This window comes from Naegleria lovaniensis (genome assembly GCF_003324165.1).
Source record: "Naegleria lovaniensis strain ATCC 30569 chromosome Unknown tig004, whole genome shotgun sequence".
Lineage (NCBI taxonomy): Eukaryota > Heterolobosea > Eutetramitea > Acrasida > Naegleriidae > Naegleria > Naegleria lovaniensis.
The window spans coordinates 543,540-570,476 of NW_025407826.1; the positions used below are offsets into that span (position 1 = coordinate 543,540).

Sequence of the window (26,937 nt, forward strand, 5' to 3'; positions counted from 1 at the left end):
CAACATTGAATAAAAACATTGAAACTCCGAGACTCGAGTGTCAGCAAAAAACATTTTCCTTCAACAAAAAAATGTCTGCCACTCATCGCCTCATCTCTGTATCCAAGTACAAGGTCTTTCTCTTCGATATTGAAGGTACTACCACACCCATCGTATTTGTTGCAAATACTCTCTTCCCATTCATTAGAAATACTCTCTCAAATTATCTCTCACAAACATGGACGGAAGAACAAACCAGAAATGATGTTCGAGCTCTCCGAGAACAAGCCGAAAAGGATATCCATGATGAAAATTTCAAAGATGCTCCACAAATTGATTCCGAATCACAACCATCTGTGATTGCCAATGTCTTTTACAACATGGATAAAGATAGAAAGATGACTGCTCTCAAACAATTACAAGGACACATGTGGAAGAGTGGATACGAAAATGGAGAATTATTGGGACAAGTCTATGATGATGCCTTTAACTTTTTTGAGAGAATTCGTAAACAAAATTCTTGTAAAATTTATATTTATTCCAGTGGTAGTGTACAGGCACAAAAGTTGTTATTCCAATATTCCACTCATGGAAATTTATTACCTTTCATTTCCGATCATTTTGATACTTCTAATATTGGAAATAAGCTGGAAAAAGAGAGTTATGAAAAGATTATTGAGAAAATTGGAGTGAATAAGAGTGAAATTTTGTTTTTAACGGATAATATTGGAGAGGCTGAAGCTGCACGAGAGGCAGGTGTAGATGCCGTTCTATCTGTGAGACCTGGCACAAAACCATTACCTGAAATCATACATTTGAGGCAGTGACATCTTTTGATAGTCTTGAATTTTGTTAACAAGCAGATTCATGAGTACAGATCATCTGTGTGCACACAAAATGAATGGCTACCAATTTGTTGAGACAAATACACAAGTGTTTTAATTTTAAATACATTTTGAAATTTGTCAAAACTTTTCTCAAGTAATGGTCCTTGAGGAAAGTAGTGATCGTGTGGAAATGAGATGATCGTTCTACTACTTCTTTTCACGTAAGGAAGGTGAATTTGGTGGAAGTCTCAATGTCTTGTTCAACATTTCAGCATTTAATGCAATATTGAGTGGAATGGGATAAATGACAGTATTCACTACTGATTGAGGAATCCATCCATTCACCAAACACTGACTCGAATCGGTGACATGGATATCTTTTCCTCCCTCCAATGGATCATAGCGTTGACAGACATAGATATTGGTGCCTCGCACTGCTCCTTTGGTTGGAATGAATGTGGAACGAGGTTCATAGAGACCATCGACGCTTGTGGAAAGGAAAAAGGAGAAATCTTCTTGCTGCTGATATTTCATTACATATAAAAAGTCACGATCAGAAACGAGTGGAGCTGAAGGTTGTTGTTGTAATCATATATTCGAATGACCATATTGAAAGGAAATGTCCCCAATTGGGTTAAAGGTTGTGAAAATTAAAAACTCACCTCCAGAAGAGACCAAGTAGTAAAGGACTTGCCAATGACCCTCTTTGTCGGTCCATTCATCTAATAATTCGATACGTTTCATATTGGGATCCAACTTTTGCCAAATTTCCAAATTCGTGGACAAGTAAGATTTTGCAAATTCATCAGCACTCACATTTTCACAGATGGAATCTCCTCGAACGACCAATGCACTTTCTCCTTGCTGTTTGCATGCATATACATCGACATTTTTCTTGGTATGATGATAATGAAAGGTGGAATCTTTTAGAGAATGCTGGCTGGTCATTCGAAGGGCTAAATCTTTGGCCGAGTGCCATTTGAGTTTAATTTGAGAGATTTCTTGTGGTGTAGGAGTCATAATACAAGATAATACAAGAGAAAACAAAAGTGAAAGTTGAGTGTTTTTTTGAGATTGTTTTTTTCTAGATCTGCAAAGTTGAAGCATCTATTACATCGATTTGATCATCTGGTATATGTTCCATGTGAGAATTAGTATCATGCTTGATTTGGGAAATTTTCGCGGGATCACCAAAAAAAATTCAATATCGTCACGCAACAGAGTACGCACATCGCCACAAACCCTTACGTAACGGTTTTGATGTCCATCATCCGCTTTATAAGAATCAAAATTCAATTCACCTTAATCATATTTTCCAAAGCATTAATAAACTTAGAGCTGTACATGCAGTTTAAAAAAAGTTTCCCACGCATTCCGTTCTTGCGAAAGAACATTACAGGAATGGATTGGATTAAAGTGGTCTTTCCAAGATATTTGTCGAAATCACTTTTTTAAAAATTTAACATGAGAATCTCCACTTCACAATTAATTACAATGTGTTTTTTCAAATAATAAAATGTCTGCAACTTCAGGTCCCACTCTTGATCAAGTTCTCGAAAAACTTCGACAATATTTGGAAGGAAGAAGCAGTACAACAACAACAACTTCGACACCACACGAAAACGAAGAGGACGAGTGTCCATTCACTTCTGAAGAACGAGATCTCTTCATTCAACACTATTCCAAGTCGTTTTTGGAGAAATGTCCTGCCTTCTCTTCTCACCAATGTCCCTTTGTCAAGATACAGAATTATTCTCAGCTTGAACAAATTATGCATAAAATTCCAAGACACAAGTTGACAGAGTGTCCTGTGATGCATCTTCCTCATCCGAATGCGCATGGTCCTCTTGTGGATCACGTGCAAAAAGAGCTCGAAAGTCAAAGTGTAAAGAAGCAATAGAAAGAATCAATAAATATGAGGAGACGTGATGCAACTGATCATCAATTATATAGACTTGTGAATATATTGGTGATTATATTAAAACAATTCAAAAACAAAATTTGAAGCTTAACGCTTCAACAAGTGACAACTACTCAATGTGGTCCTCAATCTAGTTTTCCTTAATCTTTTGCTTCTTTTCTTGCTTGGCAAGCCATTCACGATAACTCTTATCGGTTCCACACATCCAATCCCACCAAGTAAAAGTGCTGGCATAATTTCCCGAGTATGTCTTGTGATGATGATCATGATGAATAGCTCCACAGTAGAATGGAATGATATTACTGACACACCATGGGAAATGGAATCCGGTATGACAATCAATGGCTTCAATTTGACGAACTGTCATCCATACCCACCATCCGAAAATATGAGGAACACCAATCAAGAGAGGTCCAATGAAAGAACCAACACCCAAAAGAACAAATTCAACAACGCTTGCATAGGATGAACAATATCCGATAGGTGTTTGATATTCATGATGCACACGATGAATATACTTGTAACCAAAATCAGTGTGCAAGAAACGATGAATCCAGTAGAACCAAGTATCTTCAATCACAAGGAAAATCAATGAGCGACCAATCATATCAGTCCATGATGGAAGAGCCAAATCATAGCTTACACCAATCCCTTTAAGAACTGGATGGCCAACCATCAGCATGGGATAAATGAGCAAATGGTTCACAATCAATTGAAAGATACAACCCCAATCGGTTTGTCGTTCTTCCTCTTTATCAGGTTGTAATTTATACTTGTACAGGAATGAAGGTTTGAATTTCTTGATGAGATACCATGGCAAGGACAAGACAAAGTACAGCACGAAAATATAAACGATGGACACGAGGGTTGTAATTTCATATTCTGAGAAATTGGATCGAATCCAATAGTAGAGTTGGTGGTCCCAATTCATCGTATTCAAATTCACGGAACCCACCCAGTCCGGTTGTGTTGTTGTTGTCATGTTGTTGTTGGAGGATGTAAGCGAAGAAGACATTTTTTCAGTCTGCGCAAGCGTTCAAAGAGAGTTTGGAACGCTCTGCATCTTTGGCAAAAAGTTCTCACTCCGAAGTAAAAACGAACAGCGACCTTACTTAATCATTAGTTTTTCTAAAACACAGGTTAACTCGAGGTATTGAGAAGTGGCAGTTGATTTCAAAAGAGTCGTTCTTTCGTGGATGGTTCTTCCAATCGCGTATGAGCTCAACCTGAATGAAGAAGAGGCTTGAATCATCACACACATAAAAATGAAAGGAGAGGATATGTCCTCGTGGTCGTCAATGGCTGCTAGTGGATGGCAGCAGTGGCAACCTGTTCCAGGTCATCTCACGGAATTACATAATGACGAGCAACCAACACCAAAACATTCCAGTTATCGGGAATTTTGCAACCCAATACTATCATCGGACACTATTTCAACAACTTTGAATTTTGAAAATTATAATTATTTGAAATGTAAATCATCATCATTACTTGGAGTTGAATTAAAAGAAGACTTCGCTCCGGTTTTTCAAAAATCCAAAAAACTGCTCTCCTACGCTCTCATCTATTTATTATTAGTATTATCATTGCTACTCATCCCAAAATTGTTATGGCATCATCAGGCCATCGTTTTACCTGTGGAGGCCACAACAACAGGAAATTTCCATATGGAATACTCAAAGCGCATCCAAGAGGAATTACTTTCCGAGTTGAACACCAATAACATCATTCACAGTGAAACAGATGTTCCAAATTCTCTTAAATTATCATTTGCTGGATCTTTCAGATATGCTCTCAGAAATGATCAACCAGTTTTGATCGATGTTAATGATTTGAATAGTGAAGAGCTCATTTTCGTAGCCTTTATTTCGAGGTCGAACCATTTGAAAGTTGGTTGTGAAGCCATTTTAGATGCGGCCAAATCAGATAGTTTATTGTACACGATCACAGTTGGCACTTATAACATTTTGAAGGGCAAAATAACGTGGCACTCAAAAGAAAGTATTGTAAACGAATTGCTAGGAGATCCAAGTTTTGTGCAAGTTGGAAACAAAATATTTGTCACCTATCCACAAGATTCAAGCGGTCTACAGTATGTCATGTTCTCATCCATAACAATTGGAGATAGCGTATTCTATACGAATACAAGTTACAGCCTTTCTTTCACTCAAACATACCGAAACATTATCAAACACGCTGGAGGAAATAATTTTCTACTTTTCAGAGATAGTTCCACATTCGATGCCATACGCCAAATTAGTAAGGATTTTGTCAGCAGCAAAAAAAAGTTGGCACCACTGGCCACAGTATTCAATTTTGATAGCGATCCAGCTCGAAAGGACTCACCCTTCATAACCAATTACTTGTTTGACATAATAGTGGAATGTGAATATTTCGAACAATGTCCAACCATTGATAACGTCCTATACGAAGACGGAATATTGTTTTTCAATGTATTTGGTGGAAAATCAAAAATCTATATCTCTAACAATAGTAGTGATTTTCTCACACTGGAAAATTCAAACTTTGGAGCATTTTACATGTTTGAACTAAATGTTGATAGAAGAAAACTTACTCTCGTCGACTGTGTTTTCACAACACCCTTTTCATACATTCCTAGAAACATTTCTTCATTCAATGAAACATTTTTATCATATGCGCCCATGCTAGGAATTAAGACTATATCCAAAACACCAACAATGATCTATGGCTTTGGATATTACGGCGGAGTTTTAAATCATAACTCTACAATGATATTTTCTCAGAAAGATCCTTCATCAACAGGAATTTTTTTCATTTACAACTTGCAGAAAAAGCAATTTGATTACTTGGGAAATACTTCACATTATCCCTACGAATTTCGAAATCCAACAGCAATATCACATAGCGGAATTTTTTATTATCTCGATAGAACGGCTTCAAGAGTGACATTATTGGATATGAACACCATGAATGCTCAGACATTTGTGCTGAGAAACACGTTAATATCAAGGAGGATTTATGTTGAGCTAAGGCTAACTCCATTCAGTAATGAGTTGATGCTTATATCTTCCTTTAAAAATCGTGATAGCACTACGATCATGGATGGCCATCCATTGAACCTTATTGATAGGTTTGAAAAGGGACAATATGCTACTTATAGAGATGGCTACTTTATCACTGTATTCGAGTTTACCAAAACCAAAGAGTTAAATTTAAATTCCTTCATGATTTGTGCTCGACCCATTTGCGGAGAACAGTATGTCACCAACGAAACATATTTATGCGGAGGTGCAGGAACATGTCTATTTGATATGACAACAAACACATCCGTTTCGTGTGCTTGTCCAACAGACGTTGAGCACTTTTTAACAAATGTCGGAGAGTTTTGTCAAGACAATAACTTCTATGCCTTTTTAATTCCAATTGTTGCTGTGGTAGCAATATTATCTCTGCTGCTTGGAATTTCTGTAACATTTTGTATTATCAAATCCACATATACAATCAATAGGAAACTTTCTCTACTCAAATCAAAAGAACGAAAAGAAATTGAATTGCAAAAACGATTATTGGATTTTCAATTTATTCATTCTGATGCAGTGACCTTTAAAGATGTGAGTTATATCATCCACATGGAAGACTTAAAATTCCTTACAAGAGTTGCTGAAGGGGGTGGAGGCGTGGTGTTCAAGGGAGAATGGAGAGGCGTTGAAGTAGCAATCAAGAAGGTTAAATACAGTAGTGACGACACTTCCTTTGAGAAGGAAGCGAGCTTATTAAGCAGAATTCGCCATCCAAATATCGTTGCATTCTTTGGTGTGAGTGTGACTGAGAGAGAAAAGTTCTTGGTCACTGAATGGATGCCAAGTGGCTCCTTGGATAATTTAATTTCAAATACGGCGAAAGGAAAAATTATTTTGAAATTCAAACAAAAGATTTCAATACTTCTTGACATTTGTAAGGGAATGTGTTATTTGCACGCTTCTTCAATTATTCACAGAGATTTGGTAAGTATTAAGAAAGTCCATCGAATTAATAATTAACATATTAATGTGTTGGTTTTAACAATTTTAAGAAACCTGCCAACGTATTGATTGGTTCAAATGGAGAATGCAAGGTTTGTGATTTTGGTCTCTCTACATATCTCATGCTGCATGAGGACGATGAGAATATGGGTAATGTTGGAACATTGTTGTGGTCGAGCCCAGAAGTGTTGCAAGGCCTACCTTGTGATGAAAAGGTAGACATTTATAGTTTTGCAATCATCATGTATGAAGTATTGTTCGAAACTGTGCCATACACAATTTCTGAGAAAGTTGATCCAAGTTATTTTGTTTCTGAAACAACAGACATGGTAGTAGAGGGTCATGGTATTGTCACACCGTCCAATCAACAAGATTTAACACTCTTTAGCACTCTGCTCAATCACGGTAATGCTGCTGAATTGGGAAGATACATTGTGCACGGTGTAAGACCACTTGTTCCATTTAACACTAGAGAACAATGTAAAAGATGGGTCAGTATTTATCATAATCCAGAAAAAGAAGATATCAAGTTGGAAACTTTGTCATCAGTAGTTTTCCTCTTTGTTCTCCTCATGAAGAAGTGTTGGTCTGAACCAGAGGCTAGACCAAACTTTGATTATATTTTGAACACTTTGTCAACCATCAAGAAGACAATTAAAAAGAATTAGCAATTGAAAACCGTGTAGATAAGCTTTTCGTGGAGAAAAACCTGGCTGTGAAATTTTCTTCCAGGCTTTCGACTGTTTTTTCACAGCAAACGTCGCCCTGTATCGCTATCGGGGTTGCTTGACAGTCTACCCCAAGTGTTTGTCGATGCTCCTGTCTGTTCTTTGATGGGACATACCGAGTCATTGATTTATTCATGGTTTGTTGGATCCTTTATCAAAAAAAAGGCAATTTCGCCATCGAGATTTTTGGGCCTTATTGCTTTTTCTTCTTTTTTGGCAACGTAGGGTTGTCACTACCATTTAGCAAATTACTCTCATCCTTCTTCTTTGCCTTGTAATAAATATTATAACACTTATTACAGACAAGTCCGCATCTATCAACTCTTTTTCCAGTTGCAGCTTCCAAGTACCTGGCATAGTCTTTGAAAGTTTTTGTTGTGACTTCATGACGATTCGATGGATCCACAGTGCATGCACAACCAACACACGCACGAGAAGATCGTTCTTCCACTATTGCTCGATCTGATTCATTATGTGCTGGAATTTCAACAAAGTCGTACGTAGATGTGCCTGCTTTCTGTATAGGACGAAGCTCTTTCATCACTTCCTTTGAGAGGGCAGCTTTTGCTTCACCTTTTTTACATCTATAACTTGTACCAGCTCTAATAAAGAATGTACAATAATAATTCAAACCATACCAAGTAGTTTTTTCATTCTCAGGTTTGAAAATATAATGAACGGCATCGTTGACGGATATTCTTTCCAATCTTCCTTCTCTTGAAATTTTCAAATGTGTTCTATAGTAGTGTCCTGATCGAGTATAATAGAATGCCAAATTATAAAACGATTCGTCGAGATGACACTTGAGAAAGAAATGTAAATTGGTCGTTTTGATCTTGCTAGTCTCTACCATAATCTCTAAAGTAGTGAATCGAATAAATTCTGAAACCCCAACAAGTTCAAAATTCGAACTGGTGATATGATCCTTCTTAATATTTTCAATATTTCTAGTATTTCTAATACAAATAATAAATAATTCAAGGTCTTGCCGTATAAATAAATCATAGATACAATCTGTGACAGAGATACCATATATTGGGCCATCATTATCATCATCTTCCCTGAATAAAAGTCCACAATAGCATTGTGAAGGTTCTATTTCTGCCTTAAATACTAGAGGCTTGGCTGTATGAACATCCCACGAAGATGCTACTAAATGTTTAGCTCCCAATAATAATGTACTACCTCCTGATTCAATACAATGAAGAGTAAATGGATATCCATTCATTCGAATATATTCTGGTTTAAAATAACGTTCGCGTGCTCTTTGAAAATTCAACAACTCTTCTGGTGTTACGAGTTGCTTTATAATATTGTTGAAATAGGCATTACTAATAATGGCTCCACAAAATACAACGTCACTCACACTAAATTCAATAATTACATCAAAGATTGGATATATAATCTTTTTAAAAGTATCAATAATGGCATGTTCAATAGGTGCTAACACAGTATGAGGTGAAACATCAGAATTGAATATTGCATGCATTGTTGTTTCTGGAGGTATGTTATTTCTTCTCATGACATCATATAACATATAAACGCCACCAACATCTCCAGATGCATATTTGATAACATCATTATGAGAAAGAACAGTAACATCTGTTGTTAAATGACCTACATCAACAAGTAGTGTTGTTGTTGTTGTTTGGTTGTGGGGCGTTTGTGTTGTTCCATTCATCGATGAGTGTACAATTGGCAAGAGAACAGTATCATCCGTAAGAGTTTGATAGAGAGAATCAGCACAATACTTTAACAGAACAAACTCTTCAACAATATATACTTTCTCAATTGGAATTGGATGGCATAACGTATGATCTAATGCACGTTTCACACAATTTCTAAATACTTTTTGAATATTCTTGTTGGTTCCTGTAGGTACTGTGAACATGGCACTTGTATATTGTTTTGAAATTTTACGACTGCTCGCATCGCGTGCTTGTACGAGGAGTGAAATTAAACCTTTCACTAATTCGAACATGACTTGACTCACTCGAAGTGTGATTTCTACACTTTCATTCTTCCATGTAAAGTCAATGAGTTCTTGAATAGAAAATAATTTCTTAATACTATGTAATTTGATCATACTGTTGTTAGAGGGAATAGAAGTTTGGTGAGATGATGATATTTGTTGTTCTTCCTCATGTAATCCAATAATGAATGTCTTATCTGTGAGTGAATAATATATAGAAGTTGGTAATAGATCATACTTTTTAGCCTTGTTCGATGAAGATGGTGAAGCAAATGTTAGAGAATTCATCTTGACACATTGTTGGGTAATGTCCAAAGAACAACATTTGGAAAAACTACTACCGATATCCATACATAACATTGATCCAAGATTTTCGCGAGATGAGAATTGTGAATTCAACGGAGGTACATTTGTAATGTCTTCTAGATCACAATAGTCCCGTTCAACCGTTTCCTGTCGAATACACTCTGTATATTCTTCAGTGTTGGCCAAGTCTTGGTGTGTTGATGAAGGCAATGAAGACAATGTTGAGACAACCTGTTCCTGTGAAGACGGCGACGACGCAATAGAGATTGGTTGAGAGCCTGAACCCATACATGTGATTTCATCATCGCTTTCATCCGAACCAGAATCGGAATCAAAATATTTTTGCTTCGGCTTGCCAGTGTTGTGCTTGCGACTCTTTCGCTTCTTTGTTGGCTCACCTTGTTGTTGTTCGCTGGGTGGGTTGGACAGAGTTAACCTCATTTTTTTGTGTTTGGATTCGTTGGCGATAGAACGGTGCGTTGTTCCATTCTACATCGCCCTTTCAAATTACAACCAAGCCAAACTCAAAGCAACACCGTTGGCGAAACTCGAACAACACGCCTCTCAAAAAAAATCAACATGTCGTCGCGTTGTTTGGTGGAACAGGTGGTCTTGTCAATAGATTGATTGGCGAGCAACTCGTCCCAACAACAAGAGGAAGCCAAGCTCATCGCGTCCTTGTTTCGGTTGAGTTTGGTAAAAACTTTAGAATGTGTTTAGAATTCTTGTCAAACGATGAAAAGGAGACCGTCAAGAAAGCTTTTCCTCATCTGTTTTTACTCGTTGATCAACAAGAAGTATCTTGCAATGATCTTCGGCAACAGCTTGAAAAGGACGCTTCGCAGGTGGCCTCTGTGGTTCAAGGTTGTTCGTTTTTGCGAAAGCTTTTCGATAACGATCAACAGTATTATCGTGTTGTGAAGCAAGTCTCGTTTGTTCTTCCTAAAGCAACCCTCTTACAAGAACTCAGAATCAGATTGATTGACTCTCCTGGTTTTGGTCCGCGCTTTGTGAGCAATATAAATTCTCTTGAAGAACTTTTGAAAGAAAGACAACACTCTCAACAGCAGTTTCTTGATCAGTTTTCGACAAGACTTTCCGTTGGATCCAAACAAGACGAGGAAGTGATTGGTCCCGGCTTAACGAGGATGGACATTTCTGGTAGCTTCATTCATGAAGTAAATGATCAAAAGCAGTGGCAAACAGTTATTCAAAGCCTGGAGCGTTGTGTGAACAACGAGAGAGAACGAATGTGTAAAGAAATGGAATTTGAAGTTTGGGGCACGATTTGCGGTGCCGCATCTTTTCTCCTTAGCCAGGTGGAAATTCTGAGTAACCCTCAAAAGAAGAATTATAAGGATATCAAGTCGGTACTCAAAAAATTGCTGCTACACTACATGGAGAGTCCACTCCCAGAACCAAGGATTCAGCAGAATCATGAACTGTACATTCCCAACCGTGTTCCAAAAGATTGGCAGGATGCCGTGCAAATGAAAATAGTTCAGGAAGGAGATTTTGTTGTAACCAACAACATTGAGAGAAAGACACTGTCCAAGCTTGTCTTGAAAGAGCTGCCACCTCCTTTACCAATTACGTCGGAACATGATTATGAAATTACCATCACTTTTAAACGCAATTCTTCCAGTAATAACATGCAGGACAATGATGACGTTCAAGCAACCATTTCAACACTTCCATCCATTCCAAATGTATTCAAAAAGTTGCTATCTGTTGAGGAGTTGAAAATGAATACTGCAAGAGTCGCTCCAATATTCTACATTGTTCCATTGGACGACCATTTAAACGACCATGTACTGCGTTCGTGCTCTGTATTGCAACACTTTGCATCAAACACTGATAACCACAATGGCGATAGGGACAGCACTACTACCTGCAACCGAGATGGTTACTATTTCTTTCTTATTTGCCCAAATAAGATATGGACAACATTCAAATCAAAATATATCCAACATTTAAAGACATTGTTTGTTCCAATTCTAATTGATACAAACGATACTTCCTCAACTATGACACATGGAATCCTGTTATCTGCAACTATTCTGTGTGCTGTCAAATTACAGCTCTCAGTGATCCATATTATTGAAAGAAACATACCCAAAATCTATGAAATCGACAACACCAAGGAGTACAAACCTTGTGCTTTGGGTAGAGCTCTAAATTTTCAGGAATTGATATTATCGCAAGCAATTAGCATTGATTTTGATAACTTGGAAAATATTTACAGGGACATTAGACACAGAGCAGCAGTCAAGTTATGTTTGCCTGTCCAAAGAGTATTTGGTGAATTCTTTGAACAGGAATGCAAAAAGACTGTTGAGTTTGTTCAGGATGTCAGAATTCAATTGCAAGAAATAGATGAGGCTTGTAAAATGAATTTTAAGAAAGAATTTATGGATACCATTTCCAGTAGCAATATTGGAAAAGTGGGAATGTGGAATGGACTTACTTCCATTTGGGGCAACCAGAAAAGTATCAGCTGCGCTGAAAACTTCGCTGTTGCTTTACAACATAGCCCAATATCTACCTACTACATTCCGGCATTCACCAAGACAGATGGAATTATTCTACCAGTCAGCGACGAAGTGATTTTTAATCAAAGTGATGGACATGATCACGAGAATAAGACCATCCAAGCCATTTACAGAGGCCAGGACACGGAAATGACCTCTCTCAAAGCTGCCATGTTGCAACATGGAGTTGGAAGTCTCTTGCAAAAAGCGTTCATCTACAAAAACAAGGAAGATGATGTTGTTGAAAACGTGGACGAGAGAGCGGAAGAAGTAGAGGAAGCCAATGAAACTGGTGACGAATCATTAATTCCTTCTTCACCAAAGAAAAGAAAACAAGCTCCTTCTGTATCCTCGCAGAGAAGAAAGAAATAATTTGTTGATTCAACCTTGGCAGTAATTGCGTATTTGTATGATAATTAGTAAAACAACATTTAATCAGTTTATCAATCGTTTCTCTTATCCCAAACTTTGGTGACCAAGATATTTTTTGGCAGAGATTTTCGTCTGCAAACCGTTGGCGATACCGTTTTTTACTTCTGTTATGCTTTGGTACAAACATCAGTGATTTCATCCACACCTTCAAGGACAAACTCTGAGAACAACACCACCAGGATTCGGGGCATAAATTACAACAACAAACAATAAAAATGAATTATCATCGCTCGCGAAAAGGTGTAATTGGAAGCCCTTGATCATCACAATCGACCAATTCTGTGTTCGACAAAAAAATACTTGCGATCTCGTTCGCGATATGAGAAAAATGCCTTGATGCACAACAACGTAGCAGTTAAAAGAATTGTTACAAAACAACACCAATAAATCGGCAATCAATTGTTCATTGGGTTTTATAGAATGGATGTTCCATGATCTGTCGAACAGTCCATCGTTTGTCAGGATCTGGCTCCAGTAATTTTTGAATGATGTCTTTGCATTCGTCACTCATTTGATCCTCTTCTTCTAAAGGAACAGTCATGGCGTTCATCAATTTGGCTTGAGCATTTCGGTAAGGTAAAAACCCGGTGCACATTTTGTACAAGCAAACTCCTAACATATAGATATCAATCTCTGGACCAAAATATGGCTTTTTCATGAGCATTTCAGGAGAACAGTAATTGCTATTTCCAACAAAAAGTATGTGAGACTTTTCTTTCATGGTGAAAAAGTCAGAGCATCCAAAATCACATACCCGAACATTTCCATTCTTGTCTAGGCAAACATTCGAAAGTTGAAAATCTCGATGACAAATATGGTGAACATTGTGCATGTGATAAAGAGCGTCTACCATTTGTTTGAAATATTTTCGAGCCAATTCTTCTGGATACTGTTGATGCTCATCATAGGGTGTTTCTATGGCCCCTTTTTCAATGTATTCCAATATGAGATAGATTGTTTCTTCTGTTTCAATAACGTCATAGAGTGCACAAATGTGTGGATGACGACCAAGAGCTTTCATAATTTGAATTTCTCTTCGTACCCAATCCATAATTCCAATGGCGTTGACTTTCTGCTTGGAGAGCTCCTTGACGGCCACAAGTTCGCCTGTCTCTCTGTCTTGAGCTAATGACACACGACCATACGTACCCACACCCAGCAGGTCTTGAATCACATATCTGGATCCAACCATACGCTTTCCAATATTAACTTTTGGAGAAATAATGGAGGACTTTCGGTATCTTGTTAGAGCTGTCTCAAGTTTTCTAACTTGCTCTTGAAGAAAATTGTTTGTGGTAAACCGTTCAATACTTTCATAATATTTTTGTAAATAAACGACTACATTTTCAGTATATTCGTCCATGAGATGGTCATCAACAATATAATTGTCATAATTTACAATGCATTGTACCTTGACAGGCTCATTCGGATGGTATGCAAGAATAACACCCTCAATACCGTCACGCACACAACGAATGTGTTCTCGTCTACACACATGAAGACCTTCAAAATTCAAAACCAGTCTTCGGAGTTGCTTATTATATCGGATTCTGCTAAAGACTGTCTCCAGTGTTGGTTCTGAAGACATGTCCATAATCTTATTGTTCATAATAAAATCATGATAGGAAGGCGATTTCGTACAGGTCTGAGAAATACATGATGGAAGTGAAATTACAGTATGATGACGAGGAGAAAGTTGAGGTTGACCAGTATTTGAGAAAATGTTGTGACAACTCTTGTTAGGTGACACCGGAGGTAGTTCGGAAATAGCATTAAGCGGTAGGGATAGTTGAGATGTTGGAATGGGGATTTGAGGAGTGGTAGTAGTGGTGGTTTGTACAGAAGTGGCGGTAGTTGTCATGTTGTTGGAAAGAGAAGTGTTAGGGACTTTGGTAAAGGAAAACGATTCGGAAAGATAGAAAGGAGTAATTTGGGAAGTAGACTTGACTCGTTTAATCTTGGTGATATCACCATAATGATGATGATGAGGATGTAGATTATTGATGGCAGAGTTAGCTGTCGCTGTTGAAGATGAAGTTGTCGCTGCGGATGAATTGGCAAGAAGAGCAAATAAGGTCGGATCATCTTGACAAAGAGTTTGAAGATGTTGTCGAGAGAGGGGTCGCTTGAGAGTGCCCAAATTACTCATATTCGAGTAGATGGCTGTTGTGGATTCCTTTTGCATTGGATTCAGTGAGACAAAGATCAATTTGATGATGATTTGTTTTGCTCAAGACAATATTGAATCGGGCAAAAAGTTCTGTGCAAAGAACAACAAGCTTTCCAATCCAACCAAAATGAAAGGAAGAGGAATATGAACTCGTTGTATTCTGAAAATCCTCTGAGAGATCTCGGGATATTATCTTTCTCAAAGGATGAACCAGTGTATGATGTGCCAACGGTATCGAGATGATTTTTTTTTGTGGTTATTTGGAAGCGACTTGATGGACTAATTTGGAGAAAATTGCGAGTTGGAGTCAAAGAATGGTCGTGTGGTTGGTTACAGGCATTCTTGGATCAGTTCTTTATCAAGACAATACAGGATGAATGGCTCAAATTGAGTGTATTCGCTGGAAACAGTCATCAAACAGGATTTTAAAAATTACAATGAATTACTTTGTTAACCTAAACATCTAAGAAAGAGATGATGTTTTTGCAAAAGAAAGAATAGATCGCGAACAACTCAGTACATATCTTTACACAATTAAACGACACGCGGCCTGTTGGAGTTAAACGCGCTGTCACTCTTAATTTCGCAAAGATATTATTTCAAAGATTTTTAATAAAAAAATGTCATTACAAGAATACTTTTCCGAGATGGAACAATTAAGAGACACGTATTTTTCAGATCCGAGCGGCGTCATTCATTTGGATCATGCAGCAAGTACAAGTATGTGTGTTTTTAATTCCGTTCTTGCCATCTAACAAATCGAACAAATTACTTTCCGTCATTGGTTCATTGAATATAATTTTAATAATAATTACTTTTACAAATATTGGATCAATTATTTTCTCATGATCACACCATAGTGTACAGCACAAAATGTTTAAAGAATGTTTTTGAAAAATTATTTCATCATACCAATCTTCTTTCAAATCCTCACAGCGATGGATCTTTTTCTGCGAATGTGACCAATCAATTTATTGCAGAGAGTCGTCAATTTGTACTCAAGGAAATATTTAACACCTCACTCAAAGAATATGATCTAGTGTTTACATTGAATGCATCACATTCTTTGAAAATTATTTCGGAATGTTTTCCAATGGGAGTCAATTCATGTGTGTCCTATCTCAAATTTTCTCACAATTCTTTAATTGGAGCACTTCGATCTTGTGTATCAAATAATGAAGAGTTTCAAAACGAAAATGAATCCATTCATTCCGATCGAGTCGTTGTAGGAAACAACTTGGAAGAGATTCGAAAACGAGCGAAAGCATGGAGTGAAAGTGATCATCATCTGGTTGGATTTGCCGCAGAATGCAATAGCACAGGAACGAAATTTGATGATTTTGACATTTTTCCTTACCTTAACAAACATCATCCAAATATTTACACAATTTTAGATGTGTCAAAACACTCAAGCACCAACGTGTCCATTGATTTATCCAAGTACAAACCAGATTTTGTGGCGTTCAGTTTTTACAAATGGTTTGGATATCCCACTGGTCTAGGCGCTTTACTAATTCGCAAAATGAGAGTTTCCAATATTGATTTCAGACCAAGAAATGGATACTTTTCTGGAGGTGTAGTTCAAGTGAATACTGCCACGGCTCCGTTTTTCACCAAGTATAGAACTGATTCGTTTCATTCCATGCTTGAAAACGGTACATTACCTTTTCTGACCATTTGTGAAATGCTTTTCTATTTGAAAGAAATTCAACAAATGTACTCGCAATGTTGCAACAAGAATTCCAATTCAGAACAAAATGATACAAATTCACACTCTGAAAAATTATTTGTTCCGATACCATTTCGTGAAATTTTTCAAATCATTGAAAAGCATTGTAACCACGTTCAAGAGTATTGTGCGAACCAATTGAAAAATCTTTGTCACTATAATGGCAAAATAGTTGTTCACATTTACAATGAAAATAACATTGGAAAGACAAGCATCATTAATATGAACGTGTTTAACAGTCGAGGACAAATGGTTGGATACTCTCAAGTTCAAGAAATATGTTCTCTCAATTTATTCAACATCAGAACTGGATGCTTTTGTGTTCCAGGAGCGTGTCAACAACTGTTTGACATTTCAAGTGAAGAAATGATTGACAACTTTAAGAGAGGTGGTAAGATCTGCTGGGACAGCTCTATGGACGTTATTCCAGGAAGTAACAAACCAACTGGAAGTGTGAGACTCTCATTTGGTTATTGTTCTATACGATCCGATGTAGACAAATTCATTTCCTTGTTGAGGACACATTTCGTTGAGACGGCACAAAACTCGACAAGCATTGTTAAACCCAAGTACAATGTCATGGATGACAGAATCAAGGTGACTCATTTCTATATTTATCCTATTAAGGGATGTGGTGCCATGAAACTATTTCAAGAACATAGAAGCGACCATCATAATAATGTGTCATCGTGGAATTTACATAACGATACTGGAGCTTACTTGGATAGAGAATGGGCAATTCTTGATGAAAAGAATGGAGTACTAGGCTTGAAAAAGTGTCCTCGACTTGCGTTAATCGAACCATTCGTTGATTTGGAGAAGAGACTTCTCACGATCTCTCTGGTGCCTAGAGACATAGACGTGCAACAAGATCACACTAGTATTTCATTATCATTGGATGAGTTTCCTTCCACAACCTTAAATGATGCAACTATTTGTGGTCGTCACTATGAAACTTGTGTTTACTCTGACGATGTGAATGAAAAATTGTCGCGCTTCCTTGGTCAATCGGTTCGTCTCATCCGAAGAAAGAAGCATGATATTTTAGAAAGCAACAACTCCAATGACAAATGCCAATCTTCATTTTCCAATGAAGGAAATAAGGGATTGTTTTTGATTTTAAACGAAGCTTCCTTAATGGATTTAAATAACCGATTGAAAAATTCTCAGAACACGGTCAACCATGTAAATGACGAGACTTCCAATGACGGTATTGAATGGTTAATTGAAAGAATGAGACCAAATATTGTCATTCGAGGACTGGAAGCCTATGAAGAAGATCACATCAAGTCTCTATACATTCATGACATTCCATTTCAAATTAATTTTCCATGTCCCAGATGTACTACCATTTGTATGAATCCTAAAACACTCAAGCAAGAGCAAGAGCCTTTAAAAACTCTCTATACCTACCGAAAGCAAGAACATAGTGCCATGTTTGGTGTGTTAGCAAATCATTATATCGTTCAAGGAAATGATGAGAAACCAGTCGAAATGAAATTTCAATGAAAAAAATAATTTTCGAAATTGGAAATCTAAAACAAGAATGAAATATTTCGATATTTAAAACTTTAGAAATTGATCTAGAATGTAATGAAAGAAAATCATTATCACAATTTTGTAATGTATGTGGACTGAGGTATGACCACTTCTCCTAGTTTGTCATGCTGCAGAGTTTCACAGCTTTCAAAGCATGGGTAGAATTTGTCTTTCAATTCTGGAGACACTAGATTAACATAGCAATCATTGGAAATGTGAACTTGATTCACTTTTCCTGTGGCTTCGATGAGTTGAGTGACGGCCACTCCAGTTCCAAAGAGATCATACGTTCGTTTGACCTTTCCCACCACTGCTGCAATGATGTCATTACTTGTGTGAATACCAATTCTGACCTTGAGGTTAAAGTCGTGTTTTTGAACAAATTCCTGAACACTATGGATCATTTGAAGACCACATTTCACACAATTTTCTGCATGATATCGATCTGCTTGAGGAATTCCACTCGCTAAAAAGTAGGCATCACCAATAGTTTTGATTTTCTCGGTCTTGTTGGTATAGCAAATGTCGTCAAAGTATCCAAACATTTCATGCAGAATTTTCACGACTTCATCTGGTTTTTTACCTCTGGCCATTTCTGTGAAACCAACCTATTTTTGAAATAATTCAATGCAATGGCAATAATCATGAACAATGGATATTGATACCATAACTACTTACAATGTCAGCAAACAATAGAGTACATATATCAAGAGAATCGATCACTTTCTGGCCCATACTCAATCGTTGTGCAATATTCTTTGGATAGATTTTATCAGCAATATTGGCCAAATGCTCTTCCTTTGTGATCATGGTTTTTGCATCTCTGAAAAAGGCAACAAATTGAGGCTGTGTCGAACCTGATGTGAAAATTTCAGAAAGCTTAATCTCCAATTTCAGAGACTCTCCTGATTTTGATTCTCCCTTAACAAACCTCACATTATCAACCATTCTCTTTTCCTTAGTTTTTAGATACCTCTCCATGAAGTAATCATGTTTTTTTCGATGTTTGGGATTACACAACATTTTTACATTCTTTCCCAACACTTCCTGCTTGGAATAACCAAAAACTGTGGAAGCAGCTGCATTGAATATTTGTATAATTCCCTTTTCATTACTTGAAACTATGGGCATGATTGAATTTTCCGTAATTGTTTCACTGAGAGCTAAATTGGCCATTTCCTTCTCTTCATCCTGAGATAATTTAATTTTCTGCATGTACGCACAGAAATGTATTTCACCATACTTTTTCACAGTAATGATTTTCGTTCGGCAATTGAAGACCTTTTTCGTGAGTGTAGATTTGGCACGAAACATTCGTTCAATGGAGAGATCTTGTTTTCGTGTTAATTTTTCAGTTCGACTCAATTCTGAATAAGGCGTAATGAGAAGTTCTTCCTCTTGTTGATTCATCATCAAACTAGCTTCTGTTAATTCTTCAGATCCTAAAAATTGTAATACTGCGTCTTGAATTTGAATGACAGTTTCTTCGACAAATAATTGACTCACATGTTCACCCAACACTGCAAAGGTTCGCATTCCAAATTCATTCTCTGCCTCAGGATTCAAGTATTCAATGGTACAATTCCGATCAAAGATAATCACTGGAAATCCACACGTCATCATTTGATCCACAACATCATTGAGTTGAAGGAATTCACTTTCATTCACTTCTTTTTGAGCTTGTTTTTTCAATTTCTTGAACATGGATTTACCAAATTCACTCATCATACTTAATCGATCCGATGAAGAACTAAACACTGAAGATGCTTCTGACATGGTGTCAGACATGAGATCGACTACATTTAATTTTGAACGACTCGTCATGGAGGACATGAGACGAGAACTTATTCCTCTCTTGAAAGGAACTGATGTCCCAACAGGAGATTTAACGTCGTCTGTTGTTGTTGTTGTTGTATTGGATGATTTTGTTTCTTTCGAGAGGGCCATTAACGTACTCCCTCCTGATAAGACTTTGAGTGGTGCCAAATCCGTGTTATTGTTGGAATTGGCATTTAACGATTTTCTGACACCCATAGCAAATGGATTTCCTGACTCTCCTTTGTGATGAATAGCGAGTTTGGTGGTCGATTTGAATCTTCTTCCATTGGATAAATGACTATCTAATCGTTGAAATAAATCATCTGCAGTGAGCAGTGACATTTGTTGTAGATGAAACTTGGACAAGTTAGATGAGAGAATGATGTTGGAATAGAATCATAGAAGCAACGAATTATCTCGTTTCTTTGTTTTTTTGATTTTGTACGGTTGTTAGAGAGACAACATGATAACCGGAGCTGAAAGGGAGATCGTGTTAGTGATGTCTTTTGACAGAGATGGTTGACAATGTTTCAAAAAATTGTTTCATAACCTCTTTGTGACCAATACTTTAAGCTTCAAATATTGAAGTTGCTGATCCAGATGCAATTTCAACATTCAAGTTTTTCTTTTTGAACCTAATGCTGTTGTTTAATGGCAAAAAATGTCTCAACTTGAACAACGAAGCTCTTCATTATCCTCTTCGCATGTCCATTCGTTTTCTTTGATTGATGAAGAAAAGAATCATCAAGCCTTCTCTTCTTCATCTATTGTGGAATCATTGGAGTGTTATGAAGGAAGATTGATGTTAGAGCTTGTCAATGGATACGATCAGCAGAATTTTGGTTCACAACGAAACAATGAAAATTGGAAGTACATCTTGCATCCGTTTACCTTGTACTTGAAGTATTCGGATTATTCCAATTATTGTCCCGAGATGAATATAGATTTATTGAATACATGTATTGAATTTGGAAGATGTTTTCAAGTTCACGGAAATGAGTGGACGAATTATTTAGATTTACAATTGGCTTGTTACATTCATCCATGCGATTCAAATACCGATGATGATAATTTTGAGCGATTTTATTTTGATCCACAAAAAGACATTCCTGAAAATTGTTTTGTGTCATTGTCAGATATTATTTCTCAAAATGATGATGATGATGATGACGATCACTTTACTATTAGGCAATATATTGAAAAACAACAAGAGCAAGCAACTGGAAAGAAGTTGAGTATTTATTTATCATGCAACTATCGCATCAAGTTAAATAAGAACATTATTAAGGAAAAGAATTTTCAAGTGATCATGCTGAGCTCGCTCAACTCTCCTCTTTTAGACGTTTCTTTAAGCGAAAACATTGAAATATACAATGAAAACAATTTCATAGAACGATTTGGACGAGTAGCCATCGTATTACCGAAAAGAGCTGACTTGTTCTATGACGTGTATTGTAGTAATGATGCAACAACATTTGACTTGTTAAATGCAAACACGGAGTGGAGACAGGCTGATTCTCTCAAATCAGATCAACATTGGATATTCATATCTCCACAGTTGGAACGATCTCGTGATTACTTGTTCAAAGTAATTTGTGTTCAAAAGGAGAACACTTGGATTCAGTATCCAGTTTTGAAATGCTCACAACAATCGCGAATTATTGAAGAAAAAGTCATGAGAGTAGCAATTTCTGACTATAACGAGGATATTCAAAACGCATCTGCACTCGCTCAATGCCACTTGAAGCTCATCGAGTTTCACAACTTGAACCCTAGCCTTTTCAAGTCTTTGAAAGTGAACAGCAATCCATTGTTTCACATTGACGTCTCTCTCACTTCCATAGGATCTTCTAATCTTGATGACATATCTAATACTAGTACTAGTAATTATTTATTCATTACGGAACGAATTGCACGAGTCGATCAACACGACGTCTCGAAATGGAAAGAAATACCTCCTCTCACCTCTCTCGAAAACACTGAAGACATGAAAAATCTAGAAATTAATCCCAAATTGGACTATATGGTACGCTTCTATTGTGCCTCTCAGTTCGATCGGCATCGAGTGTTGCGATCTCCCAATAGTTCCTCAAAAGCCATTCCCTCCTCGTTGGTCATGTGGAAAGAATTAGCTGCATGTGGTGAATTATCAAAAACCTATGACACAACCATTCGAGTCATGACTCGTACACCTGTGTTCTTTGTATTTTTGACTGGATTTTCCTCTCGGTTTCCTAACGAACAATACTATCATTACAAAGTCGAAGCGAAGAGAAAGGACTTGCCCAATGAACAATGGTTTTCCCTTAATTGTGAACTAGTTCCTTCCAAAGTTTGCAAAGACATTTTATTAATTCGAAACGTGCCTCTCACATATGTCTGTAAAATCTCACCTCGTAGCAATGAGCTCATGGCCTATGGAAAAACGTACACAATTCGAATTTCATGTGTAAATCCCATTTCTGGAAATCAAGCAATTGTTAAGGAATTTTCAAAAACTATTTCAAACTTTAACTATTGTCCACATCAGGCTACTGAAATATTGGAGAGAAATGGAGGCATGCTGGCATTTCATCATCCCATTGTAACCATGTACTTGTTTTTAAATGGTGACATGTTATGTTACAAGAGTGTGACTTTGAACACTATTGAGGAGAGAATCTTGGAAGGTCGATTTAAACTAACGAATTTAATTTCTCGCTCTGAATATGAGAAAATTTTCAATTCCTCCTCCTTTTCAACCACATCAGTGACAGAATCCACAAAAACAACCATCGCTCACATTGAAACCGTTTTCATGCATCGTCCAAAGAATGCTCCTCACTTACCAAAACAAATCTATGAATATACCTTTAAGATTGTATTTAATCATTGGACGAAATGTTATGAATTATTGGATAGTTCTGAACTTTTTGTGAACGCACAGGATGTCATGATGACCGATGAGGACAACACAGAAAAGAATATACTTTATTTACAGCATTACCAATTAGATCCAGCCCTTGCACAGAGAAATATGTGTGGATTAAATGCGTTATGGGAACATCCGCATCGAGCCATTCAATGGTTTCCAATATTGGAAATTCACAGAGTGTTACAATTTCATGATGTGGAATTTACATTTCAATAAAACGAATAAAATGAATCTAAACCACAACGCAATGAAGCGAATGAAAACTAATAATGCTATGAATTCTCAATTTTTAAATATTTATTTAAATATTTAAATAATAAATTTAAATAAATGATTAAGAATTCAAGAAAAAAATGCAACAACAAGTAATGGATCCGATTGTTTGGGTCGACATGGAGGTGTGTGATCGCGAACGATGTGTGATCAATTCTTAAACTTTAAATTCATGACTATTATACTCCCATGTTCAAAATTTATATGAATATTTAAACAATCATTTCCGAAAATTAGATGACTGGATTGGATATTGAAAATGATCATATTTTGGAAATTGCAGTGATTATCACCGGTTCGTTTCTTAGCAATAGGACATGAGTTTTAATATCCAATTTTCCATGTTTCCAAACTTGGTATATTCAGATGGTCAATTGAATACCATTGCTGAGATGGATTCTCTCGTGATTCACCAAGAGGATTCAATTCTCAATTCCATGAATGATTGGTGTAAGGAACATCATGGACAAAGTGGCTTAACACAACGTGTGAGAGAATCTCAACTATCGGTTCAGCAAGTGGAACAACAAGTTCTTGAATTTGTAAAGAAATATGTGGACAAACCAAGATGGGCACCATTGGGTGGAAATAGTGTGTATATGGATCGATTATTTATGAAGTAAGTGAGAGTCAGAAATGTGTGTGTGGAACTATTGTTTTGAGAAATAATTTGTGAAATTTTACAACTATGATCGTGTGTGTAATGTATCGTTCGAACGCACGTTGTGAATAGAAAGGAAATGAAAAGTCTTGATGAATATCTACATTATAGAATTATTGATGTTTCTACTGTCAAGGAATTGGCAAGGAGATGGGTACCTCAAGTATTTGACAAGGTTGTTAAAAAACAAGCTCATCGAGCTTTGGATGATATTAAGGAATCCATTGATGAATTGAAACTTTATAGAAAGCATTTGTTTAATCTTGAATAAAAGTGTCACAATATTGCTATTCTCAAAAAAATTAGTACTCAACTTTTAAAGGAAATTAATGGTATTTATTTACAACAGCTTTTGCAAGTGTTGACCAGGTACAGTTAAAAAGAAACAATTAAAAATACTTTATCCGTTTATCGCTGCTACTATTAGAGTCTGATGAATGAGCTCGTTTCTTTGGATTCAAACAAGCACAATGAACAAAAGATCCTGAATTGGGATCAAGGCATGCATTCTTTATCATCCATTCTCCTGAAGAGTCATCTAAAATTCTCTCAAAGGCCTCCCCACAAATGGCACAGTCATCTTGGTCGAGTGGAGCCAACACTGTGGAATGGATTGTATTTTCTTCTTCGTCACTGCTGCTGTACTCTCTACTTGGAGATTTTGAAAACCCTTCTCCAAATATTGAGCTCGCATCCAAGCATGTAATGGAAACTCTTTCCACATTCGTATTATTACTACTACTGGATGCCCACTCATCATCACTTTGATCAAACCATGATCTTGAAAACGCCTGATGAGAGGTGGTGTGGTGTGAACTTTTGACTTTATGTAAGGCAGAATTTGAGAGGTCGTGTTGAGTCGATAATTGTTTGTTGGGAAATCCTAAACCACAAATCTTGCATACGTGACGTGCTTTCTTTGTGTTATTGGGAGGTACAAGTACAACTTGTTCACTAATTTGTTTTCTACTGCTTCTACTGAGGAGAGTTCTTGTTGTTTCTGAGTTGGTTGTGGTGTGGTAGTTGATTTATTAAGCAACTGAACAAGCCAATTCAAATCAGATCCAGAGGAGCTTGTTGCTGCAGATACGGATGCTGGGGGAACTGCATTCATGTGAGATTGAGAGAGGGGAGTGTTACCATGAATATTCGAATAAGGTGATTGAAAGGGGGATTGGGTGTGAGGAGTGGATTCATGTTACCCATCTGATTGTGATGTTCACAACAAGTATATGGAGAATGTTGGTAGGAAGATTGCAACGGTGTATTCATTGTCCATTGAAAATCATAATTTTGCATGAATCCAATCATGGGAGTTTGGTAATGGGGTACGTTCGTAAAAGCAGTCCGTATTGGTTCGTGTGAAATTCCAGTAGATGTGGTAACAATGGAGGTATGAGGTTTTGATTTCGTTGTAGTACGAAATGTTTTTTTGTTCCGAGATGTGTTTGATTTCAATGAGGATACACGTTTGTGGTTGTTTCCATCAGTACTTTGAACACTGCCCTGTTCTTTATGACTACAAACCTTTTGATGAGCTGCATTTGAAAAATCAATGCTTGTTTGTTTGACAAATTTCTTAGGGTTCACGTAAATAGACGCATTGGCGTGTTTTTGTACGAGTGTTGCATAGTCTTGTACTTGATTGGGTCCATAAGTGGGTAATCGCATAATCTTCTCTTCGATGGTATGGACTAATTGATTGCCAAAAATTGGTTCCCAAGTCTTGAGTAACTTTAAATATCTGGTCTGTGTTTCAATTTTGGTTTGTGCTTTAAATGAATAGTAAAACACATCCACTAAATTGTTTGCAAATTCTGTTATGTATGCTCCTCCAACGTTCTTTGCGATAGAATCCAATAAATATAAGCTCGGAAGCTTTTCATCGTCATTGGCTGTTTTTATTCTTGTACATATTGCCTTTGCAATGTGTTTAGCGTTATGGATTTCCTCTCTTGCAATATTCGTTAAATTTTGTATATCATACAAGGAATTAATTTTTAAATCACGTTGCAAAGCCAATGAATATTCTTTCACGCTCTCGGGAATGGTTTCTTCTGGAAAATGAATGTTCTTTTGCTCCATCATTATGGTAGCAGCAGCCTTGGAAGGCTTTCTCAAGCTTGATGAAGGCTTTTTCATCATCACGGAATCCACGGGCAATTTCTTCATGGTAGCAGACGAGATGATTGAACCTGTAGTTGTGTTTGGTCGATTCATTTTTTTTAATTTGGTAAAACTAAAAATATTTACTGAATATTCTTTTATTGTTGCTTTTCTTAGTTCACTTAGATGAAGAAGAAGTTTGCGAATTCTCTCAAAAACCATTTCCGTTCCGATAATTGATTCACTGATTTTTCTTTCCTATGATTTGAAAGAACATCCTTGGGTCCCATCATGATTGGAACATCAAACTTTTGAAATCCTTTTTTAAAAATATGATCTCTGCTCAGGACTATTCCTCAGGTGATGATGATGAGGACGATCTTCAGTATCAACAAGATCATCAATTTTTAGGTATTGCTTCCGGGACAAAAGATCTATCACCACCACCCTCCTCTGTAGCCAGTACTTCTACGGCAACAACGAGTAGTTCCGATCCTGCTACTGGAGATTCCTCCCTAAGGTTTCATGGAATTTCATCATCATCGCAACAACAATCATTGCATACAACGACTCCGAATCAAGATCAACAGAAACGTGGAGTTGTATATATTCTATTGCTGCCCTATCTGTGTTTTATAGAGGGTTTTTCAAATATGGTTCGATGGATGACTGGAGGAGGAAAGCGAACAAGCTCTTCAACCGAATCAACTGGTTTCAATAATGAAGATCTCTCATTGCAATCGGAGGGATATTCACAAGTTTGAAAGAATTCTCTCAAAAAACTAACCCAACAACATCAATTTTTAATTTATTATTGGAAGGTTTCACTCTTTATTTCAAAGGATTCCACACGCAACCTTTCATCATTCAAGCAACCAATTCATTCACAACAACACACATCAAGATAAACACTTCTTGTGACACTCTTAATTATTGTAATTACTACTTGTTCCAAATGGCAAGGGCGAATGAGGTTGTTAGAAGGAGCGAATTGACAAAACCAAACGCCATTTCAGGCAACCCGTCT

The 26,937-nt window shown here is 36.9% G+C and overlaps 14 protein-coding genes across 14 annotated transcripts; 8 read left to right on the forward strand and 6 right to left on the reverse strand.

Moving 5' to 3' along the window:
- Positions 1-71: 71 nt before the first annotated feature.
- On the forward strand, positions 72-806 carry C9374_011459 (uncharacterized protein; the record flags this gene model as incomplete). Its single annotated transcript, XM_044687117.1, has 1 exon — positions 72-806. The coding sequence occupies one exon, from the start codon at positions 72-74 to the stop codon at positions 804-806; it is 735 nt and encodes a 244-aa protein (XP_044554628.1).
- Positions 807-1,013: 207 nt separating this feature from the next.
- C9374_011460 (uncharacterized protein) lies at positions 1,014-1,826 on the reverse strand (the record flags this gene model as incomplete). Its single annotated transcript, XM_044687118.1, has 2 exons — positions 1,014-1,375; positions 1,469-1,826. The coding sequence occupies 2 exons, from the start codon at positions 1,824-1,826 to the stop codon at positions 1,014-1,016; spliced, it is 720 nt and encodes a 239-aa protein (XP_044554629.1).
- Positions 1,827-2,322: 496 nt separating this feature from the next.
- C9374_011461 (uncharacterized protein) lies at positions 2,323-2,706 on the forward strand (the record flags this gene model as incomplete). The annotated part of the gene is made up of 1 exon (XM_044687119.1): positions 2,323-2,706. The coding sequence occupies one exon, from the start codon at positions 2,323-2,325 to the stop codon at positions 2,704-2,706; it is 384 nt and encodes a 127-aa protein (XP_044554630.1).
- A 151-nt stretch (positions 2,707-2,857) lies between these two features.
- On the reverse strand, positions 2,858-3,742 carry C9374_011462 (uncharacterized protein; the record flags this gene model as incomplete). Its single annotated transcript, XM_044687120.1, has 1 exon — positions 2,858-3,742. One exon carries the CDS (start codon positions 3,740-3,742, stop codon positions 2,858-2,860), a length of 885 nt encoding a protein of 294 aa, XP_044554631.1.
- A 250-nt stretch (positions 3,743-3,992) lies between these two features.
- Positions 3,993-7,399, forward strand: C9374_011463 (uncharacterized protein; the record flags this gene model as incomplete). The annotated part of the gene is made up of 2 exons (XM_044687121.1): positions 3,993-6,713; positions 6,782-7,399. The coding sequence occupies 2 exons, from the start codon at positions 3,993-3,995 to the stop codon at positions 7,397-7,399; spliced, it is 3,339 nt and encodes a 1,112-aa protein (XP_044554632.1).
- A 253-nt stretch (positions 7,400-7,652) lies between these two features.
- Positions 7,653-10,178, reverse strand: C9374_011464 (uncharacterized protein; the record flags this gene model as incomplete). The annotated part of the gene is made up of 1 exon (XM_044687122.1): positions 7,653-10,178. The coding sequence occupies one exon, from the start codon at positions 10,176-10,178 to the stop codon at positions 7,653-7,655; it is 2,526 nt and encodes an 841-aa protein (XP_044554633.1).
- Positions 10,179-10,447: 269 nt separating this feature from the next.
- C9374_011465 (uncharacterized protein) lies at positions 10,448-12,640 on the forward strand (the record flags this gene model as incomplete). Its single annotated transcript, XM_044687123.1, has 1 exon — positions 10,448-12,640. The coding sequence occupies one exon, from the start codon at positions 10,448-10,450 to the stop codon at positions 12,638-12,640; it is 2,193 nt and encodes a 730-aa protein (XP_044554634.1).
- A 463-nt stretch (positions 12,641-13,103) lies between these two features.
- C9374_011466 (uncharacterized protein) lies at positions 13,104-14,885 on the reverse strand (the record flags this gene model as incomplete). The annotated part of the gene is made up of 1 exon (XM_044687124.1): positions 13,104-14,885. The coding sequence occupies one exon, from the start codon at positions 14,883-14,885 to the stop codon at positions 13,104-13,106; it is 1,782 nt and encodes a 593-aa protein (XP_044554635.1).
- Positions 14,886-15,490: 605 nt separating this feature from the next.
- Positions 15,491-18,108, forward strand: C9374_011467 (uncharacterized protein; the record flags this gene model as incomplete). Its single annotated transcript, XM_044687125.1, has 2 exons — positions 15,491-15,590; positions 15,731-18,108. 2 exons carry the CDS (start codon positions 15,491-15,493, stop codon positions 18,106-18,108), a joined length of 2,478 nt encoding a protein of 825 aa, XP_044554636.1.
- Positions 18,109-18,209: 101 nt separating this feature from the next.
- On the reverse strand, positions 18,210-20,298 carry C9374_011468 (uncharacterized protein; the record flags this gene model as incomplete). The annotated part of the gene is made up of 2 exons (XM_044687126.1): positions 18,210-18,746; positions 18,817-20,298. The coding sequence occupies 2 exons, from the start codon at positions 20,296-20,298 to the stop codon at positions 18,210-18,212; spliced, it is 2,019 nt and encodes a 672-aa protein (XP_044554637.1).
- A 319-nt stretch (positions 20,299-20,617) lies between these two features.
- C9374_011469 (uncharacterized protein) lies at positions 20,618-23,086 on the forward strand (the record flags this gene model as incomplete). Its single annotated transcript, XM_044687128.1, has 1 exon — positions 20,618-23,086. The coding sequence occupies one exon, from the start codon at positions 20,618-20,620 to the stop codon at positions 23,084-23,086; it is 2,469 nt and encodes an 822-aa protein (XP_044554638.1).
- Positions 23,087-23,223: 137 nt separating this feature from the next.
- On the forward strand, positions 23,224-24,075 carry C9374_011470 (uncharacterized protein; the record flags this gene model as incomplete). The annotated part of the gene is made up of 4 exons (XM_044687129.1): positions 23,224-23,268; positions 23,381-23,438; positions 23,510-23,762; positions 23,877-24,075. The coding sequence occupies 4 exons, from the start codon at positions 23,224-23,226 to the stop codon at positions 24,073-24,075; spliced, it is 555 nt and encodes a 184-aa protein (XP_044554639.1).
- A 118-nt stretch (positions 24,076-24,193) lies between these two features.
- Positions 24,194-26,024, reverse strand: C9374_011471 (uncharacterized protein; the record flags this gene model as incomplete). The annotated part of the gene is made up of 3 exons (XM_044687130.1): positions 24,194-24,804; positions 25,007-25,010; positions 25,332-26,024. 3 exons carry the CDS (start codon positions 26,022-26,024, stop codon positions 24,194-24,196), a joined length of 1,308 nt encoding a protein of 435 aa, XP_044554640.1.
- Positions 26,025-26,242: 218 nt separating this feature from the next.
- Positions 26,243-26,674, forward strand: C9374_011472 (uncharacterized protein; the record flags this gene model as incomplete). Its single annotated transcript, XM_044687131.1, has 1 exon — positions 26,243-26,674. The coding sequence occupies one exon, from the start codon at positions 26,243-26,245 to the stop codon at positions 26,672-26,674; it is 432 nt and encodes a 143-aa protein (XP_044554641.1).
- Between the last annotated feature and the right edge of the window lie 263 nt (positions 26,675-26,937).